Raw genomic sequence first — 19928 nt, forward strand, 5'->3', positions numbered from 1 at the left:
CTTGGTATTTAAGAGTGGCCTTCCTAGAGTAGGCAGTCTGGACACTAGTAGAGAAGTAAGGTTCAGGAGGAGAGGAGATGGGCACTGTCTTCCCTCCTGCCTCCTGAATTACAGAGGAAGAATTTTCAACTCCTAAATAGCAGGAATCTTTTGTTCACTGCTGTATCACCAGTGTCTTATAATAATACATGCTCAATAAATAGTTGTGCAATGAGAAAAACCTTCAAGGCCGTGCTGTGCTTGCTCAGAGAGAAGCTGAGACAGGATCCCACTTCCTATGGAATTAGGATGCTCTTGCTGGTAGGGAAGGGGGGTGCTGGGGTCAGGGTGGTGCCCTAAGACTCAAAGTGGGAGAGTTTGTACCCTGCAGAGGGTTAACTTTGCCAAAAATCCAGGAAGCAACCAGAAGCCTCTGACAGAGCAGGTAGGAAGCGAGGGCGCGAGGTCAGAGAAAGATCTGCCCGGGGCAGAAACCAAGGCTGAGGGGGTGTGAGTGACAGACAAGGGTGGTACACCTGACCAAGGGTCTGGGATGAGGACCCTGGGTGCTGCGCGGAGCCACGCGCCGAGCTGGGGCCGAGCTACCTCCAGGTGGCGCTGCGGAGCCGGGCACCCGCGCGTCTCCACTCCCCATTAACCCAGGAGGGAGGGGGGCCTCGGGAAATGTGTGCATTTATTCAGTAGCAGGAGTGCAAACCTCATACATTGAGGGAGAAAGGCAGCGGGAGACGGCCGCCGAGATTCCCCCATCTCTTTGAATATAATTTTAGATTGAGATTCAGATTAAATCCGAGGGGAAAACACTTTATGAGGCTGAAAGCTGTGTCGTTGCCAGAGCCAGGGTTATGAGCTATCAAATGCAATTACATTAAGACAGATTATACTGGGCAAATTGAGCCATTTAGAAGGTGAGAATCAAAGAAACGGCTCTGATCCTCTCTTCCCTGTTCTCTCTCCCTCTCCCCCCCTCTTTAAATTGCAGTTCGTAGTTCCTTGCAATTCTGAGGCACAAAAGTAGGTGAGACTGCTTTTGTATCTGCGAAGTGCTTCACTCCTGAATGTAATTCTAGCTGAGTGCAATCTAGGTTAAGAGCCGGACAAGCGGGTAATTAGAGCCCGCTCGCTGCCCGAGGACCCGCCGCCCCGCCGAAGCGCGCCCCGAGTCGGCGCCCTTCTCCCGGCCGAGCCGAGCTGCGGCTGGACACGGAGCGCCCGAGATGATGGTGCTGGACAAGGAGGACGGTAGGTGGCGAGCGGGGGGCCGACGCCCCGCACCCCTTGGCCCCCCGCCGCGGCGCGCGGGAGCACACGCCGGGACGCTGGCTCACACACGCCAGGCGGTGCAGGGCTTCCCGGGCGGGCGGTGCGCGGGGGGAGAAGGGCGGGGGCGGCCAGGTGGGGCCGGGGGAGGGGTGAGTGAGCCCGGGGCGGGCGGGCTGTGCGCCGGCCGCGTGCTGCTCTGCGGGGCAGCGTGCAGGCTCGGGTCCCCTCGGATCTCGGCGCAGTGGCGCTCCGCGCGCGGCGTTTCGTCTTTGCGGCCGCTCCTCTCACCGCAGCCATCTCCCTCGCGCCGGCCGCATAACCCGAGAGGGTAGAAGCGGCGAGCAAATCAGGGGCTTCGGGAGAATCGGACGCCAGAGCTTGCGGCCAGCGGGTGCGCGGGAAGACCCTGCTTGCCCCTGGGTGCCCGGCGGGCGAAGGGAAGGCCGGCTGGACCCTCGGGGAGACAGACGTCTCAAGTAGTGGCCCACTATCTCCCCGTCCCCGGACGCGGAGGCGGGAGTTTGGCCCAGAGGAAGCAAGTGTCCCGCCACCGGCCAGTAGCACTCTTGCAGGAGCGGCCTGCAACAGTGCCATGACCTGCTGTGGTCGAGAGCCTCAGTGCGCCCTACAGGTCAGAACAGAGGGGGCCAGGGTTGCTGGAAGCCTCTAGAAGGTGGTCCCACATACCCCAAAGCCTTCCTGACTGGTAGTGCCCTGCAGTGTGTGTCCTGGTATGTTTAGGAGAGATTGGGGAACCCGTTGCGCTTGAGGGTAAAACCAAGCGGGTGCCCTGTGACCCAAACGGAGTACCCAGTGTCCAAAGAGTAGCAGTTCCCTGGCTGGCCCCAGGCCCCCCTGCCCTATAGGTGAGGGTTGCCTGGTGTGTTGGTGTTGTAGGGAGATTAGTATGTAATTGTTGGCACCCCTGCTGTCGCCTGACTTCTGGTAAGGAACTGAGAAGGTGGCTTTGCTGTGTGTCAGCAGGAATCCTCTTTGATTGACCATGGTGGCCATTCTCTGACCTTCTGCTAGTCAGTCTTTACTGGCCTGGGCCCTCTGCCCACCAGGTCAGTGGTGGTGTTGACATGGTCACTTAGTAAAAATTCCAAGTTCAGTGACTTGCTCAAGGTCATACATGGTGTGCCCTTTGCTGCTACCACATGCTGATGCTCCTAGCCTCCCCACTGCCTCTAAGACCTTCATCAGGGAGGGGCATTTAAAGGGTCTGGTCTGGGAGTTGCGTGTGGAGGAGCCTTGTGGCCAGTAAGCCCACGAAGGCTATTTCTCAGCATGTATGTGGTAAGAGAGGCAAGGGGGAACTAAGTGTTTCTGGCCAAAAGAATGTATTTGCCAGGGTCTGGCTGGGATGGATGTAACCTCCATCTCTAGTATGCTCTACCTCTCTCCAGGATCCCCATGTGGGCTGTCATAGGACTAGGCTTCTACAGGTCTGTGTAACGAAAAGGAGAAGGGACCGGGTCAGGGCAGGCCAGGAGGGAGGAGGCTTTTTGTTGTGCCCATATCTAGCCTTCACTTTCCCTCTTGGTAAAATGAGGGGCTTGCAGAAGATAGTGCAGAGGGTCATTCCTTGGTGTCTGGAGGTACTCTCATGATGGAAAGCATGTGGAAATCAAGGTATGTCTTCAGCCATGGTTATTTGGCATGCTTGGCTCCTCAGGCCCAAGCCAGAAATCGAAAACACCCAGACCCTATCCTTGGGAGGCCTTAGGGAGATTGTTCTCCTGGGACAAGATGACCTCCACCACTGCCACCTAGGTAGTGCCCTGTGCAGGCATCCCAGATTTCCTTTGAGCTCTGTGATACTCAAGATTTTCAGATGAGCCCTGAATGGGAATAGATATCTGGAGGTCATTTTAGCCAGTCTCCTGCCTCCAGACTGCAGTGCACCTCAACCACTTGGGCATATGTGTTTCCCCTAATCTCCACCAGATCTGCAGAGGGGAGCTCAGGATGCCCCTTGGTCCCCTTCTCTGTCCAGTCTAAGCAGTGTGGTGCCCACTACAGCTCCTACCACTGAGCTCTGGGGGCCCATAACAGCACAAGGAAGGTAGACAGCTGGGGCCCTGAGGAGCCATTTGATTCTTGTCCTGCCCAGCCCAGAGGTGTCCTCCAAAAGCAATCTTTCTGCTCATAAATCTTCCCTCCACTTCATATTAGAGTCTGGCTTCCTCCAATTCCAAGAACCCCTGCGGGTGGCACCGTCAGTAGGGGAAGGGAGAAAGACTCTAGATCCGCTCACCTGCCCCTCTGTGCCTGCTGCCTAATTTCTTCCTGGCACTTACCCCTTTCAGCAGGTGGCCCTGTGAGCTGGGTGGCAGCATTGGCCCCCAGGGCCCCCAAGAAGCATGTCCCTCAGGGATGCAGCACTGCACCCTTTGTCTGGCTGCAGCAGGGACTCGGGCCCTTATTAACCACCCCCAATGCCTTTTCTCCACCTGACAGCATCTTGTTGGAAGGGGCTGGGGCTCCTCTGGTTGAAGTCAGGTCTGCCAGCTACCGAGGACCAAAGCTCTTGCTCTGCTGGGCTGCGGGGCTTTCATGTTGCACTTCTGAAAGATAATAAAATATCAATCGCTTTGCCGTAGCAACGGGTTTAAGAGACTTTCTGAAGTATTGAATCGTCAGAAAAAAAAAATTTTTTTTTTTTTTTTTGCTTTTAAGCACAGTGCATTATTAATAAAGTAATCCATTAGGTCGAGCAGTGAAGGGCCACCACAGAGAGGAAAGATCTGTTTTGCAAATGGTTAAACTTCTGGTTTTAAGATTAATTGCTTTCATTTGGACGCTTGCTCTTGGCCTAGCCATCTCCACTTTACTGGAACTCAGGGTCCAGGCTTTCTAAATGCCGTCGGGCCTGCCTGTCAGCAAAGGAAGCCCTGCTCCAACTTTCCCGGAGAAACAGCCCTTCTTTCCCTGGCACCTGTGCCTGAGCTGGCACTAGGCTGCGGGCCTTCCGGAGAGGCTTGCAATCTAGGAGAGCAAAGGGAGCTCTGAGCACAGAGAGCCAGATTAGCCCTCAGGCCATTGGAGAAGAGACCCTTGAGTAGAGGCAGGCAGCAGAGGGTCCAGCAGCCCCAGGAGCAGTGAGAGCCTTGGGTTGGGACTGGGCAGGAGAGGATGCCGAGGGCACCCTCTCGGGGTTGTTGGACCGGGTACATGCTAGAGAAGGGCAGGTAAGCTGCCTCTGGAAAGGCCCAGCCGGAAGACTGGAGTGACCACAGGGCACAGCAGGCAAATTGGAGAACTAAACACCAGACATGATCCTTAGAGCATTTTTAATAAGTGAAATTGCCTAAGGACAGTGGAGCTGGACTGAGGAGGGCCAGACAGCGAGTCTTCAATTGTTAATGACCACTATGAGTGTGACCTCCACAGTGGACCTGGTTGATCCACCAGGGCAGGCTCTTGGCTATTCTTGGGTACTGACCAGCTTTTGCTCAGCCATTGGCAAGGCCTCCTGGGATAGCCCATCACGCTCTGAACTGAGAAGAGTCCTTGGGGGTCTCTCCTAGCAGAGTGTGGCCAGGACCTTCCTGGCCCCAGAGATAGAGGCAGGAAGTGGGCCCTGGTGCTGTTCCATGCCAGAGACCCCAGTGGGTCAGCAGGAAGTCAGAGTCCAGCAGATACTGGTGCCTACTGAGGACTGGTAAAGGCCTTGTGAGGCCAATAGCATGGGGCCCAGGCTTGACACTTGCCTGGTGCCTAGAAGAGAAGGGTCTCCATCTGTAGCTCCCATGCCAGCTCCGGCCGCAGCTACCTCCTCGCTGCTGAAAACAAGGCTTCACAGATCTTGAGCAGCATGTACAGCTGCTTACCCTTCCTGCCCTAATTCAGCCAGGCAGAGAGCCTGTAAAGATGGGTCTCCCTCACCCCCTCCCAGAGCCTTGGGTAAAGAAGCAGGTGCGTTTCTCTGTTCCCTGCTCTTCCGTTCATTTGCCCACATGGAGCACTAAGGGGGGGTGGGGGACAGGGAAACAACATAAATTGGTCTGTCGTCCAGAATCCATGTCTCGCTAATGTACCCAGATTAACTCAACTGTAAATTGTCTCCTTGGATGGCAGTGTCTTGCTAAAAGTTTCCCATATGATTCATGATTTGGATTGCTTTTAACGGCTATTGGCTAAGCAAGCCGGTGACTGTACAAGGTGATGCAATTGGCATTAGTGAGGGGAGGCACGGGAGCGTGTAATGCAGTCAATACTGCATTAACTACTGATGCCCAATTACAGGGAGTGGGAGAGAGCCTTTCAGGAGCATTAGGACTGGGGGAAGCTGAGATCACTGGCCGCTGCTCGCCTAAAAGCTTCACCCTTTGCGTGCCGGGGCTTGGCGCTGACGTGGCCGCTCACTTGGCCTCTGTCGCTGCAGGAGCTGCCTGTCTCTCTTACGGTCTCTCTCTCCCTTTCTGAACATGTCCCACAAAGATGCTTTTAGCACATGGAAGTGCGCATTTTCCTAGAACCTGGGCCTGCCTTTCATCCCTCAGAGAATTGATTCCCCACCCCAGCCAGTGTCCCAGAGTCAGACCAGGTGGCTGCCCCACCCACTTCCATTTAAGGAGCCTCCCAGCAGGCCCCATTTGTGAGCAGGACCAAGAGGAGATCTATTTTGGTCTCTCTCCCTTGGAACAGATGAATGATTGCCAGCAAGCATTGGCGGCCACCCCTCTGTGGTCGTGGGCAGAGGAACATGAGGTTCAGCCTCAGAGCAGTGGGCTGCGGGCACCTGGCTGCCAGAGTTGAGAAGTGGCCATGGATGGACAGACCAGGCCTCCTCTGAGCAGGAGACGGAGCTGGAGAGCCTCCCAGGGACACGACCCAAGCCATGTTGGGGTCCCCACCAAATGCAGACCCCCTCCAGAGCTATATCCACCAGGGCAGACCTGCCCATAAGTACCCCGCAGACCAAGGCTTTTGTTCAGATCCACCTCCAGGGACCAGAGGAACTCCTGATCAGGGGTGCTAGGAGATTGGAAGGAGTTAGGGAGGAAGGTAGAGGAAAAGGGCATTGGTTCCCCAGTGTGCCAGGCACCACTGGGCTCATTGCTGCCTCCACCATTCTGCTAAGCTGTGCAGGTCCAACGTGCCCACTGTGGTTTTGTGTTCCATGCCCACCTGATGTTGAGGTTGCTTTGCCTCCATACCATCTCATCTCCACAATGAGAACAACCATGTCTAAATGGTTGGGTTGTTAATGAGGATTAAATAAGATAATATCTGTGTATACATTTGATAAACCAGGAGGCCTCATGCCTGTGTGAAGTGTTCTCCACACAGCTGGAGTATGATCAAATAATCTGGCACCCGATTTGGTGCCTTGTTCACTCACTCTCCCTCTTCCAGTTTACCCATCATGGCCATTGATCACTGCCATCCAGGAGGCAGGCTGTCTTCACTAGTTACCACTGTCCAGATCTCCAAGGCAGATAGCATTGTAGGAAGAAGCCTTCAAGACCACGCTTTGCAAGCCCATCCATTTATAGGGGGACAGTTGAGGAAAGTGGGCAGGAGAGTTGCCCAGGGTTCTGTAGGGAGCGCAGAGATTCAGCACCTTTCTGAGCTCTGTGCCCAGCTTCCATGACCTCTGACCCTCTCTCCAAGGCATGATGAGGTGGTAGAAAACTCTGACTAGGCGAGACATCAGCTATACTGGCACCGGGTGCCTGAGCATCCCAGTCGTGGCCCCAGCCAGCCTGCCGACAGCCCACAGGACACGATTCTGTCCTCAAATGGAAGTCCTCCTGGCATGTGCTGATGGGCTCTAACCTGGCCTGGGCCTTCATGGACCAGAGCACCCCAAAGGTGCATATGGCATGTAACCCATCCTACCTGCCGTGTCTATAATTGAAGGACATGGAGGCATGCAGGACATCCTCCCACCCTCACGCTTAACTCTTCATGGCATTGCTAGGGTGAGTTTTCCTGACAGGTCTGCACTCAGGATAGGACCACACCAGTGGAGCCAACTTGCACTGGCCTACACATCTCTTCCCAACTCTGAGTTCCGTGGCATCAGGTTGATAGCTTGAAATCAGCCATGGTGGGAGTATTAATACCGTGGAAATCGGCAAACCATACAAATAAGGGCTTTTTCTCAGAGAGCCAATTGTTAAGTACTTATCAGCACACCCCTGGATTGCATTCATCTGGGGCTCTGGACCCACCTGTTTCTTTTCTGCCACTGCCATCCTCCCATCCCACCTAGCATCCTTCTCCTGGTTCTTGCTACAACCAGGAACCCAGCCTCTGCTATCCTGACATGATGCCTGAGACCCTCTGCCATGCTAGCTGTCCAGTGCGGGGCTAACGTATTCGCTCTGGTTTTGTGTTGCAGGCGGACTCCGGCATTTACCACTGTGTTCTTGTTCATGTTGTTCCCCTCGCCTGGCATGCCCTTTCCCCTGTAGATGACCTTGCAGGAGCCTACAGGTGGTCAGAGCCTCTTACAGACCATTCCAAGCCATGCTCAGAGTCGCATCCACCCTACCTAGCAACAAGCTGGTCTCTTGTTGGAGTGTGTTCATTTTGTGTTTTGTCTAAGGCAGGAGTCCACAGTGGCTGACACAACTTGAGGCAAAGTAAAGGCAGGTGATGTGACAGGAGTGAGCAGGCCGGTCTAGGTTGCAGGGGCAGATGCGTCAGAGTGCAGGCCTGCCAGGTCAGAGTGGGTCACTGGCTCCTAACTCCTGCCTCTTCCCGACTGAGCTGTCTTGAGTGGCCTGCTGTCTTCGAGTACAGCCTGATTCAGGAGACCTGCGTACTAGGTCCCAGCTGACTGCTATGTGACTTCAGACAATTTACTGGGCTTCAGTTTTCACGTCTCTAGAATGGGAATGATAACGTCCACGTACACACTTGATAAGCCAGGAAGCCTCATGCCTCTGGAGCAACATTGCTTTGTGCAGAGCTTACAGTCTGATCTCTTTGGCTGCAGCTTCTCAGTCTTTAGGAGTCATAGAAACACACTTGCTATTGTTTTACTGAACCCTTACTTAAAAGTGAGGCATTGTGCACTGTGTGTGTGTTAGTAAGTCATTGCTGCGTAACCAACCACCCCCAACTCAGAGGTTCAAAACAACAAGTATCCATCTGGCTCTTGAATCTGTAGGTCAGTGATTTGGGCTGGGCTTGGCTGAGCAGTTTCTCGGGTCTCAACTGAACTCTCTCATGCCTGGCAGATGGCCGATCCACTGGACACCAGGGATACAAGTCCCTCATCATCCAGCAAGCCCTTCCAGCCTGTTTTCATGGCAGAGACAGGTCAGGAGGTAGAGTGGAAGTCTACAAGGTTTCTTGAGGCCGAGGTTTGGTTCTGACAGGTTTCGCTTTTGCCACATTCTGTCGGCCAAAATAAATCACAAGGCCAGCCCAAGTTCAGGGACTGGGTGGGGGTGGTCAGATTCTGCCCTTAAAGGAAAGAGGTAGAGACTCACATTACAAAGGGTGTGCATACATACCAGCAGGAGGAGTAGAGAATTGGGGTCATTTCTGTACTCAGTCCACCAAAGCATCTCCCATGTAAGATCTCACATAATACCCTGAACCACCCTAGAAAGAGCTGCTCGTATTATCCTCATTTCACAGATGAGAAAACCGCCATCCAAAGAGGCTGTGTAGCTAGCTGGTCGCAGGTCCCCCACCTGCAAGTGCCGGAGTTCAGGCCATCTGACTACAGAGTGTGCCGTCCTTCTCTGCGCTCGGCTGCCTCCCTGTTCCAACTGACAGACTTGGAGCTGGGGGAGAAGGACACCCAGGGAGGGTTCACGGGAGAAGAGGTGGAGCCAGCTGGTGTTCCAGCCAGCCAGGATGCCTGGGGACAAGGTGAGGGAAGCTGGCTGTCTGCGTGGTTTTTCGGGGCTGCCATTGGAGGCAGCAGGCCTGGAGGGGAACCACAATGAGGTCAGCCCCCCGCTGCCTTCTCTGGCTTTTCCACTCTGCCCTGCAGTGCCCCTGGATGGTTGGAAGGGGTGAGAAGCTCCGTGGTTACCAGGGCTGACTCCAGCCTGGGCGTGTATGCAGATGCAGTCAGTCAGGAATCAATTCATTGGTTAGCCCCTCACCTCAAAACGGGGCGGTAAGTGGGCTGGTGAGAGGCCTGTGTACATTCATAAACCAGCTGATTGAAAAGCAATATTTCAGATAAATACAAGCCAGCGATCTATCAGTGGTTGTAATAAAACCCAGGCTTCAGGCTGTGATTTTATTTTGAAATAATAAGAATTGCTTGATTCTTTTTACTTGAGTTACCATGGTAATTCCGGCGTGGAGCAGTGTTATATTGATTTAGAAAGTGGACAGTAATATTTCTTTTGTGTTATTCTGTTTCTAGGCCTTGATTTCTAATTTCCACTTGGAGATTACTTTTATAAATTTCTTAAGTCCTTCCACTTTTTTTCCTCTCACAGTATAATTTTCCTCTCACACGCCACTATGTTCTGAGCTTATTGGTTTGCTCTTATTTTAAATTAAACTTGCTGGTTTCAAATATTGAAATGACATCTTTGTCTGTGTCTGTACTTCGGTTTAGCAAAATATTACAGTCTGACGCTTTCTGCTTAATAATTTAAGGGAGGCATTCTGTCGGCCCTCACTGGGTGCTGATAACTTATGACTCAACCAGCGCAGGCCTTAAACTCCTGACATTTTAATATTGTGTGGCGGGAGCAGCCACCCCTCCGCTCCGAGTCTCAGTGGAGAAAACCTGTGTGGCACCCCAGAAGGGAGGTTTAATAACTCAGCCTCACCCGTTGGTGTGATGACTTGATAGAGAGGGGATGGAGACCCAGTCTTCCCATGTAAGTGGCCGCCGCTCGGGCCCAAGCACGTGCTTTGTCCTGTCTCTCCCTTCCCTGAATCTTTACAAGGTCCAATTCCTGATCCCTGGTGTCTGGGAAGGACTATGCGGGGGACTGCCTGCGGGTGCCATCCGGATGCTGGAGTGCCCTGTTTCTCAGCTTTCCCTTTTGTAAAACAAGGGGAGCTCACGTGGGCTTTGAGTCACACAGACTGGGTTCAGATCCTGCCTCTGCCGTGTAGTGATTCTGAATGACAAATGGTAATCGTAATTCCGACTAGTCAAACAGGTATGATTAAGACCGTCTGCTAGGTCCATCGAGGCTTCAGTTGGCCAGGCTCCTGATGGTCTTGTAGATGATTGGTACGGTTCCCTAACCTTCCTTAGGTTTTAGTGAGGAACAGGGGAGAAAGTGGAAGTGGTTGTGCTTTGAAATACTGACTCTGCTCCAGACATGCGTGGGGTTCAGAGACCCAGGAGAATTGCTGTTTGGAAAGGACCTAGGGCTATGGCGTGGTGAGGTGGGTCAGCTCCGCCTGCTTTCCTGGTCGGCCCAACAGAAAGCAAGGGGGCTCTGTCCTCTGGGTTCCCCTGAGTACTCCACAGCAAGGACTGGACTCCATAGGGAAACTCACAGCAACGTGGATTATAGGGCTGAGATGGATCTTCAGGGTCCCCTCTCTCTGGCCTGAGGAGAGGTTCCTGCCCTGTGTGGTACGCCAGTGAGGTAGTGTATTAGCTACCTATTGCTGCGTAACACATTATTTCACAATTTACCATCTTAACACCCATTTTCTAATCTCATGGTTTCCATGGGTCAGGGGCCCAGGTGCAGCTTAGCGGGGTCCTCTGCTCAGGGTCTTTTTTACAGACGATAATTACGGTGTTGGCCGGGGCTGTGGTCTCATGTCGGGATTCATCTGGGGATTGCGCTTTCCCATTCACTTATTTGGTTGTTGGCAGGATTCAGTTCCTCATGGGCTGTTGGACTGGGGGGGCTCATTCCTAACTGACTGTGGATCAAAGACAGCTCTCATTTCCATGCCACGTGGGCCTCTCCAACATGGCAGCTTGTTTCCTTAAAGCCGTCAAGAGAGAGTGTCTGCTAGCAAGCAGTAGCTCACAGTCTTTTATAAGATGTGACACGTCTAATCACAGATGTGACATTCCATCACTTTGGCTGCATTTTCTTCCTTGGGAGCAAGTCCCTAGGTCCAGCTCATACTCAGGGAAGTGGGAGGATTACACAAGGGCATGAATAATAGAAAATGGGATCATTGGGACCATGTTAGAAATCAGCCTACTGTGAGAGGTGAGCCTCTGGCACAGCATCTCAGGCCTCAGGTGTCCAACAGTTTAGCCGCCCCTAGAGAGAATGAAATATCAGCTCCATCCCCAGGAGGCCCATTGCCTCTGCCTCACACCAGGGAAAGCCACAGATGTCTCAAAGCCTTTCACTTAATCTTCACGGCTCCCTTGGGAGTCTGGAAGATCAAACACTAGACCCATTTTGCAGAGGAGGAGGTTGTGCTCAGAGAGGGAAAGACACTTGCCTAGGATAGCCCAGCAAGTTGGTATGTGGCAGACTTGCGATGAGAACCAGGCCTCTGCCTGCCATAAGCTTGGGGAGGTAGTGGTAAAGACACTCCTAGGCCTCCCTGACCCGAGTGGTAAGAGGCAGTAGCACTGATTGTAAGCACACACAGGGACCAGGGCTAGGGATGGAAACCTCTGGATTCCTTGTTTGACAGATGGTAAGTTTGCTGAGGACACTAGGAGCCTACAGAGCAGCTGTTCATTACCTAAGGGCCTCTCTTCTCATTCAGTGGTGACTCTGGGAGGAGGTGAGGGTGGTTCCTCCTGAGCCAGTCTTTCTGAGGCTGTTGGACTGAGGGCCTCAACCTCCCCCTGGCTGTTGCCAGGCCAGGGGGGGGCCAGCATCTTTGGGGCAGCCTGGGTGGAGACCACTTGAAGAGTTCTTCACATGGGAGCAGGACTAGAGGAGGCTCTCCTATGAGCTGGAGCACAGGGCTGAGCCAGGACTCCTGCACCCATAGCCTGGCTCTGTCCCCAACTCACAGTATGTCCACGGACTGGCCCTTTCCACCCTCTGGGTCTGTGCTTCACTATTTACATCACAGGGGCTGCTGGCGGCTTGATGCCTAGTGGTACTGTGTATGGAGACATAACTGTGGGGAACGAATGTTTTGAGGCCAAGGCCAGGAGCAAGAAACCATCCTGACAAGGTTGCTTTTTCTTTGGTGTCCTGGGGTCAGAGAAGTAGAGATTCCAGGCGAGGACATCTCTGGCCTCCGGCCCTCCATACTTGGTCTTGCCACATTTGAATCCAGGTGGATGGTCTGGTTTCCAGCTGTTCCCGGGCAGATCCACAACTAAGAGGCAGAGGGGACCCCTGAAGCAAGCCCAGAGCCTGGAGGCCAGTGAACACAAGTCACAGCCTCAGGCCTGAAGGGATCCTGGTTAGTTACCTCCTTTTATGGCAGGGAAACTAAGGCACCAAGAAGCATCTATTCCCTCTCTCAGCTGAATGTCTCTAAGATACTTTCTGAGTAGAAAAGTCTGAGGCCCAGCAGAGGCTGCCTCCAGCCCACGATGGGATGCCGGGGCTATACCCCATCTCTTTGCTTGTCAGTTAGAGGCTGTCTCTAGCAATCAACGGTTCTTACTCAAGCCAGAAGCTGTTTTCCATCTGTGAGGTGTCTTGGCAGGAGCTAGGGCTCTGGAGGAGCAAAAGGCAGTGGACAGGTCTCCCGCAGGTAGAGGGTTCTGACCTGGTAGTCAGCCCAAGTACAGAGTGTCACCTGTCTTTTTGTCCCCTGGATGTTTTCACACTGCTGTTTGATCCTCAGAATTTTTTATCAGATCAGTGCCAAAATATGCCTTACATGTGAGAATAACATCTTAGTAATATTATTGAAAATGTAACAATTAAAAAATATCCCGGAAAAAAAAATCAAAATTGGTTGAAATAATTAACACAAAGCAAAACTGGCAGCAGTTAAGATCGCACCTGGCAAAATATGGTATTGACTAAGATTTGATGGAGGAATCAAATCTTCCTGACAAAATTTAGATCTGCCAAAGTTGGCTCAGGAAACATTTTTTGGTAGAAGTAATTATCACAAAAGAAATCTCAACCATGTCAAAAGCTCTAGTTCATAAGATTTAATATGAGCCAAAAACTGATCATGAACCAAATAGTCACTTCAAACTTAAAAATAATCCCAATAAAAATAATTCCAGTAATGTTGTTGAAAAAATAATTTTTTTAAGTGCTAGGAAAAAAAAAACAAGAATTCTAGTGAAATAAAAACAGGAAAGGGGGGCAAATCTTGGTTTAACGCTAGTGAATAGAAAATTGATGAAGGAATCAAATTGACTTAATAGAGCTCATTAAGAACTACTTTCTTGATGAAAAATCATTAATGTTAGTATAATTATTATCAAAATATGTGTTAGGGGCTAGTTCCTAGTAGCAGATGCTTAGCAAATACTTATTAAGTGAATAGTGAGTGAATGAATGAACGAATGAATGAACGAACAAACAGGTGAAAGAGGTTGGAGAGGAGCAGAGAAGATCACAAGGATTGCTGTGTTCTAGAGAGAGGATAGAGTTACACTTTATTAAGATTATTTGTACTGCTCTGGTATGTTTTCCAACACCACCCAGCAGTTCTCCAGTTCTCAATGGACACCGACTAGGTGTCCTACAATTTAACTCAGTTCTGACATTCTCTGGCATCAGCTCCCACAGATTAAGGGCTCAGTCTCACAAGACTTTCCCCACTTCAGAGGCCAATCACAAATCCAGGATGTCATCTATACTTCTGGCAGTCCTGCTCTAAATCAGAGTTCCCATGATCCCCTCCTCAGGTTACAGAATTTTCCAGGATGGCTCACAGAACTCAGAGAAACACTTTCTTATACTGACCAGTTTACTATAAAAGCTACAGATGAAGAGGTACATAAGGTGAGGTCTGGGGAGAGGGGTCCTGAGCACAGAAGCTTCTGTCCCTGGGGAACTGGGGTACATCACCCTTCTGGCACACGGATGCATTCATCAACCTAGAGCTCATCAAGTTTTGTTCAAGAGTTTTTTTGAAGCTTAATCTCCAGCCCCCTCCCTGTCTTTCCTGGAGGTCTGTCAGTACACAGGGCTGAAAGTCCCAGCCCTCTAATTGCTGGGTCTTTCTGGTGACCAGCCCCATCCTGAGGTTGGCTGAGGTCCTCACCTTAAGTCACCTCAATAGCATAAACGCAGGTGGGCTCAGAAGGGGCTCCTCAGGAATAACAGAAGATGTTCCTATCACTCAGGAAAATCAAGGGTTTTAGAAGCTCTGCGCCAAGAACCGGAGACAAAGACCAAATATATTATTAAACCACAGCTACTCTGGGGAAAATAAATCAGAGGGGCAGAAAAGACAATGCATAATGTGAGGGGGAAGCATTTTTCCTTTTGAGCTTCCCAGAGTATCTGCTCCCCACCCCTCCAGCATCAGACTGCTCCCTGCTCCTTCCTTCCTTCCTTCCTTGCTTCCTCCCTCCCTCCCTCCCTCCCTCCCTCCCTCTCTCTCTCTCTCCCTCTGTTTCCTCCCATTTCCTCCCATTTCCTCCATTTCCTCCATTTCCTTCCGAGTCTGCAGTCTGCACATGTGAGGTGATGGGGTGCAAATGGGGGTCTGGATGGTTAAGAGAAGAGGCAGTTGAAGTCCAGGAAAAAAAGGGTAGAGGGCATGACTGGAAGTGTGGCCTTGGAATGTGATGGCTCATCTGAGGTCTCCCAGTGATGAAGATCCTGGCTAGAGCCTCTTGGTTGCCAGTAGCCGGGCCTGAACTTCTGGAGTTGAGCCCGAAGGAAGGCAGACTAGAGGACCTGGCTCCAAACCTGTCCTAACCTACCTCTGTCCCAGAGGCCCTTGCTTGTCTGCCTGTCTTTGGCCTGAGGCTTCCTTTGACCCTACCCTTGCTCTTCAATTGCTTCCTCATGACTGGACCAAGATCCTGACTTTCCAGGTTCCAAAGGAATGACCTGAAGCCCGTGGGCCTGAGGCAAGCAGGAGCATACCAGGATGGGGAAAAGCAGCTAGTCCAGACCTGCCCAGCCACCCATGGGCCATTTCCTAACCCCTCTGCCTCATGTGATCTGTCTGTAAAGAGTTTCTTGGCCTCCTAGCTCTGGGCCAGTTTTCTCTCTCAGACTGGCTTCCATAAAAGCTGATTCTGGGACAGAGCTAAGTATTTCTACCTTGTCTGCGTCTAATATAGTCTACTCCCCAATTATATATAGCTAAGGTAGGCCCTGAGAAGAACAGAATTCGTGTCTCAGGGCACCTCCATGTGGTACAAATGAAACAAGGTCTTGCCTGTGCAGTGAGCTGACTCTCAGGGGCATCTGTGGGTGGCGCCGCTCCTGCCTGGCTGCCCAGGGGTGACTCAAACCACCCCCACCCACCCACTCCATCCTGTCTCTAGCCACACCCTCTTCTCTCCAGGGCCCATACTCCTAGGAGCTCTGCCTTCTCTTCCAGGGTGAAGGCTCTGGATTCCCTCCCCTAAGAGGAGAAAAACCCCAAGAGCATCAGCCCAGACACAGGCAGATGTGAAATCTGTCAAATTTTCTAAAAGCAACAGCAGCTGCGTGAGGGTGTGACAGCTTACCGCAGAGGTGGCTTTCTTTTGACTTCGGAGGGAGGTTATAAGCGTGGAGTTTGGATTCCAGCCCTACTCTGCCTTCCTCTGACAGTGAGACCTCAGGCATGTCTAGTTCTTCTACCTGCCGCTGTGTGACCCTGTGCAAAACCACGCATCCTTTCTAAGCCTGTTGCCTGAAACGTAAATTAGGACCCACAGCATCCTCCTCGTCCTTTGCAGAGAACTCAGATGGGAGAAGATGTTTTTGTGTGTTTTGCCTGCTAGAAAGCACTGTGCCCACCTGCGGAGTTGTTAGTGAGAACATGGTGGCTGCGTAAGTGAAGGGTGCCTGCCACCCCTTACCCCTGAGACATCCTGACCTGCAGGGCTTTGGAAGAGAAGTTTGGAGAAGCTAGGGGATAGTTTCCTTAAGGGGCAGCTTCCTGAGACAGCAGCCCATGATGAAGCCATGGAGACTCATGGAACCAGCCCCGTGCCTAGGAAATGGGCCTATGTCCTCTTGCCCCACGGCACAGGTACCCTTCTCTAGTGACCAGAGCTGTCCTGTCCCCTCTTGGGGGCTCTTTCCACATGTGGGAGACTTGGAGGCTGGTTTGTGCGCTCAGATGAAGCCTGAGGTGCCCTAACAACCTTCAACCTAACCTTGGTCATCCCTCCAGACCCAGGAGGGAGGTGTGGCTGGGTGTGCCTGTCACAGTGCCGGCCTGGTGCCCCCTGTTGGCTAGGATGCTTCATCTTTTTTTTTTTTTTCCTCCAATATATGAAATTTATTGTCAAATTGGTTTCCATACAACACCCAGTGCTCATCCCAAAAAGGTGCCCTCCTCAATACCCATCCCCCACCCTCCCCTCCCTCCCACCCCCCATCAACCCTCAGTTTGTTCTCAGTTTTTAACAGTCTCTTATGCTTTATCTTTTTGAGTTACCCTCTCAGATTAGCCACGAAGGGCGCTCTCTCCCTCCAGTGGTTTTCATTTGACCCAGAGGCAGCCTCTGTGTCCTGGATCCAAGCCTTCACACCCCTGTCCCAGCGGAAGAGGGCAGCACTCCTTAAGTGAATCTGGGCTGGGGGGACTGGAGGGCCTCACTGTGATCTTATTCGTTATGCACGTACCATAACTTGTGGTGCCTAATGTAGGACAGGCTCAAGGTCTGAGAGAGGCACCGTCCCCCCACGGGCACGCCCAGTTTTTGGGTCGGGCGTAGGCCTCAGAAGATGCAGAAATTCCAACAAAAGACAAAACATGAATGCAATAGTGGAAGCAGACAGGTCAGAGAAGAGTGGTGGATCCAGTAGTGTCTGAATTTCCTGGGAAGCAGGGCTGGAAAAGTGGGCACAGTCAGGTTTCCGGATGGGGAGGGCTGGGAGGAGGCAAGGGGGCACACTGGAGCCCTGTCCTCCCTGGGGAGCATCCAACTGCAGATGGGGTGAGCAGGGCCGGACCTCCCTGTGAGGCCTGGCCGCTGGACCTCCCAGGCCTCCTCCCCTAACCCTAGGACTTGACTTTTGTCAGCTGGTTTCTCCTGTTCTCAAAGGGGTATTTGTTTTTGTTGTTGTTTGTTTTGTTTTCCTTTATAACAGCTTTATTGAGACATAATTTGCATGCCACACAATTAACCTTTTTAAAATGTATAATTCAGTGGTTTTTAGTATATTCACAGTTGTGCAACCCTCACCATTACCTAATTCAAGAACACTTCCATCACCCTAAAAAGAAACTCCATACCCATTAGCAGTCACTCCCCATTCCCCCCTCCTTGGCAACCACTAATCTACTTTCTGTCTCTGTGGATTTGCCTGTTCTGGACTTTTCATATAAATGGAATCATACAATATGTGGTCTTTGTGGTTGACTTTTTCCCTAGCCTGATGTTTTCAAGGCCCATCCATGCTGTAGTGTGAATCGGTACTTCCCTTTATGGACCAATTAATACTCCACTGTATGTATGTATCACATTTATTTTTCTTCTCATCAGTGGATGGATGTTTGGATTGTGTTTCCTTTATAGCTGTTGTGAATAATGCTGATATGAACATTCACATACAAGTTTTTGTGCGGGCAATGTTTTTGCTTTTCTTGGGTGTGTAGTTAGAAGTGGAAGTGCCAGGTCATGTGGGAACTCTGTGTTTAGGGATATTTGTAATTTCAAATAAGCAGTGCAGGAGAGTTTAGGAGAGAAATCCTTTGTTGTCCGGGCTTCCTTGCCTGGTCCTTTCTGGGCTCCTAAGGTTTGGAGGAACCTTGGGTAAGTCATTTCCCCTGCTGGCTTCAGTTTTCTGATCTGTGAAATGGGGTTCTCGTGGATCCCTGCTCACCCTGAGAGCTTTTGTTAACAATTACTGCTCACACAGTATGTCAAGGATTGCAAAGCACTCTGTGGGTTTAGCTGCTTTAGTTCCTTAGCCCTGTGAGATGGGTGCCACACTCCAGTTTTGCCGACGGGGAAGCTGAAGCTCAGAGAGCTTAAAGGACCTGACTGAGTTTACATTGTGGGTCAATGGCAGAACCTGACCTTGTACTGGACTCTAATGAGTCCAGGTCCCTTGCCTGAACTCCTCCCTCAAATGTGTCTCTGGGTAGGGCAGGGCTCTGTACTCTGGAGGGGCCTGTCCGAGCCGCCATCATGTCGTTGGCCCCGTCCTGGGCACTGGGAAATCAGGGCCCAGACATGGCTGGGTATGGGCTCTGAGGTAGAATGGTGCTATAGGAATAAGGATTCTGCAAAAAGTCCACTTTTTAGCTGTGTGTCTTTAGATAAGTTGCTCTACCTCCGTGAGCCCCAGTTTCCCATCCATAAAACTGAAACAATAATTGCTACTCATAGCACTGGAGAACGTGGTAAGATGTTGGATGTGAAGTGGCAAGCATGAAGCCAGGGAAACAAAAAGTGTCACCTATACACCTAGCACGTGAGGAGAGCTTGGAGAGGGCATGGAGTATTGTGGGCCCATTGAGAGGTGGCCATGCCAGTCGGGACCAATGTTAAGGAGGAGACATCACTTGGGCTGGCTGGGAAGGTGGGAGATGGGCGGTCCCAGCGCTTTCCAGCCTGGGGCTGCCAGAAACCAGGAGGGGCTTCCGGGGTCTCCTGAAAGATCTCCCATCTCGAGGAGAGTTTGTGGACAGACCCCGCTGGTGCCGCCAATCCTCCCCCTCAGCCTGGCCTGTAGATGCCTGAGAGGGGGCTTGCATGACTGCCTTACTTACCCCGAGTGGTAATAAAACACTTTAAATTTATTGTGACATTTGGATTTAATTAAAAAGTACACACTTAGGGAAGTAGAACATAATGGGGAGAGAGGCAGGGTGGCTTTTCCCCTCCTTTCTTCCCCAAACTAATTAGCGTTGTATTTTAAATTGTTTATGTGCCGCTAATCATCGTAATAAATCATTTATACTGAAAAAGACACACTCGGCTGTGCCCGCCGCGCGGGTTCCGCTCGCCGGGCTCTATCGCGAACAAATTGATCTGGAAGTGAATTTATTAACCACTGGGGAAGAAATCATTAGTGCTTTCTCTAAACATTCCCCAGGTACGCTTTATTGCCGCAGTTTATGCTGTAACTAAAAGGAGCATTACCCAGGCCCATGTTGTAATTTCCTTGCAGAGCTGACAGCCCACTCCCAAGCTGGGGGGGGGGGGGGGGGCTTGCCTCCCCTCCCATATGTGGTCCAGTAGCCCCAGCCCTTTCCCTTTGCTCCTCATTCCAAAAGGGGCTCCCTGTGAGGTCTCCGCAGGCCCAAGTCTTCGGCCACCCTTTCTGCCGCCTCTCAGCTGAAGAGTCGTTCACAGTCACTCGTGTTTGTGTCCCAGAAGTGTGGCTTAAAGCAGCAGTGGTCTGAGAATTGGAGAACTGGGGAACGGGGGTTGTGAGGTCGCTGGGGTCAGAGTCTCGTCACGGACCCGCTTTCCCACAGAGATGGGGGGAAGGCATCAGTAGTGGGTTGATCCTATGCTCGGAGGAACAAATGTGGCTGAGCCGGGACCCAGGCAGGAGTGTGGGGACCATAACTGAGGCTGCCAGGAGCATCGTCTGCCCTCCTGAGCTTCCCACGGCCTTCCCGCTCCTAGCCCTGGGGCCTTTTCTGGGGTTTGGCTGAGCAGGTGGTCCCACTCAGCTTCCTGAGGAGTCCCAATTCCCTGTGTGTCCCTGTCCACCTCACCATGCCAGGCC

General features: G+C 51.9%; 1 protein-coding gene across 1 annotated transcript in view; it reads left to right on the forward strand.

Annotated features, from left to right (window-relative positions):
• The first annotated feature begins 835 nt into the window (after nucleotides 1-835).
• The window catches only part of LMO1 (LIM domain only 1), a 37010-nt gene continuing 17917 nt past the window's right edge, over nucleotides 836-19928 (forward strand). Inside the window, exon 1 of the mRNA XM_049650730.1 lies at nucleotides 836-1242. Within this exon, the coding sequence (XP_049506687.1) occupies nucleotides 1218-1242 (25 nt within the window). The 5' untranslated portion in view covers nucleotides 836-1217. The remainder of the gene's footprint in view (nucleotides 1243-19928) is intronic.

This window comes from Panthera uncia, chromosome D1 (assembly GCF_023721935.1).
Source record: "Panthera uncia isolate 11264 chromosome D1, Puncia_PCG_1.0, whole genome shotgun sequence".
In the NCBI taxonomy this organism is placed as follows: Eukaryota; Metazoa; Chordata; class Mammalia; order Carnivora; family Felidae; genus Panthera; species Panthera uncia.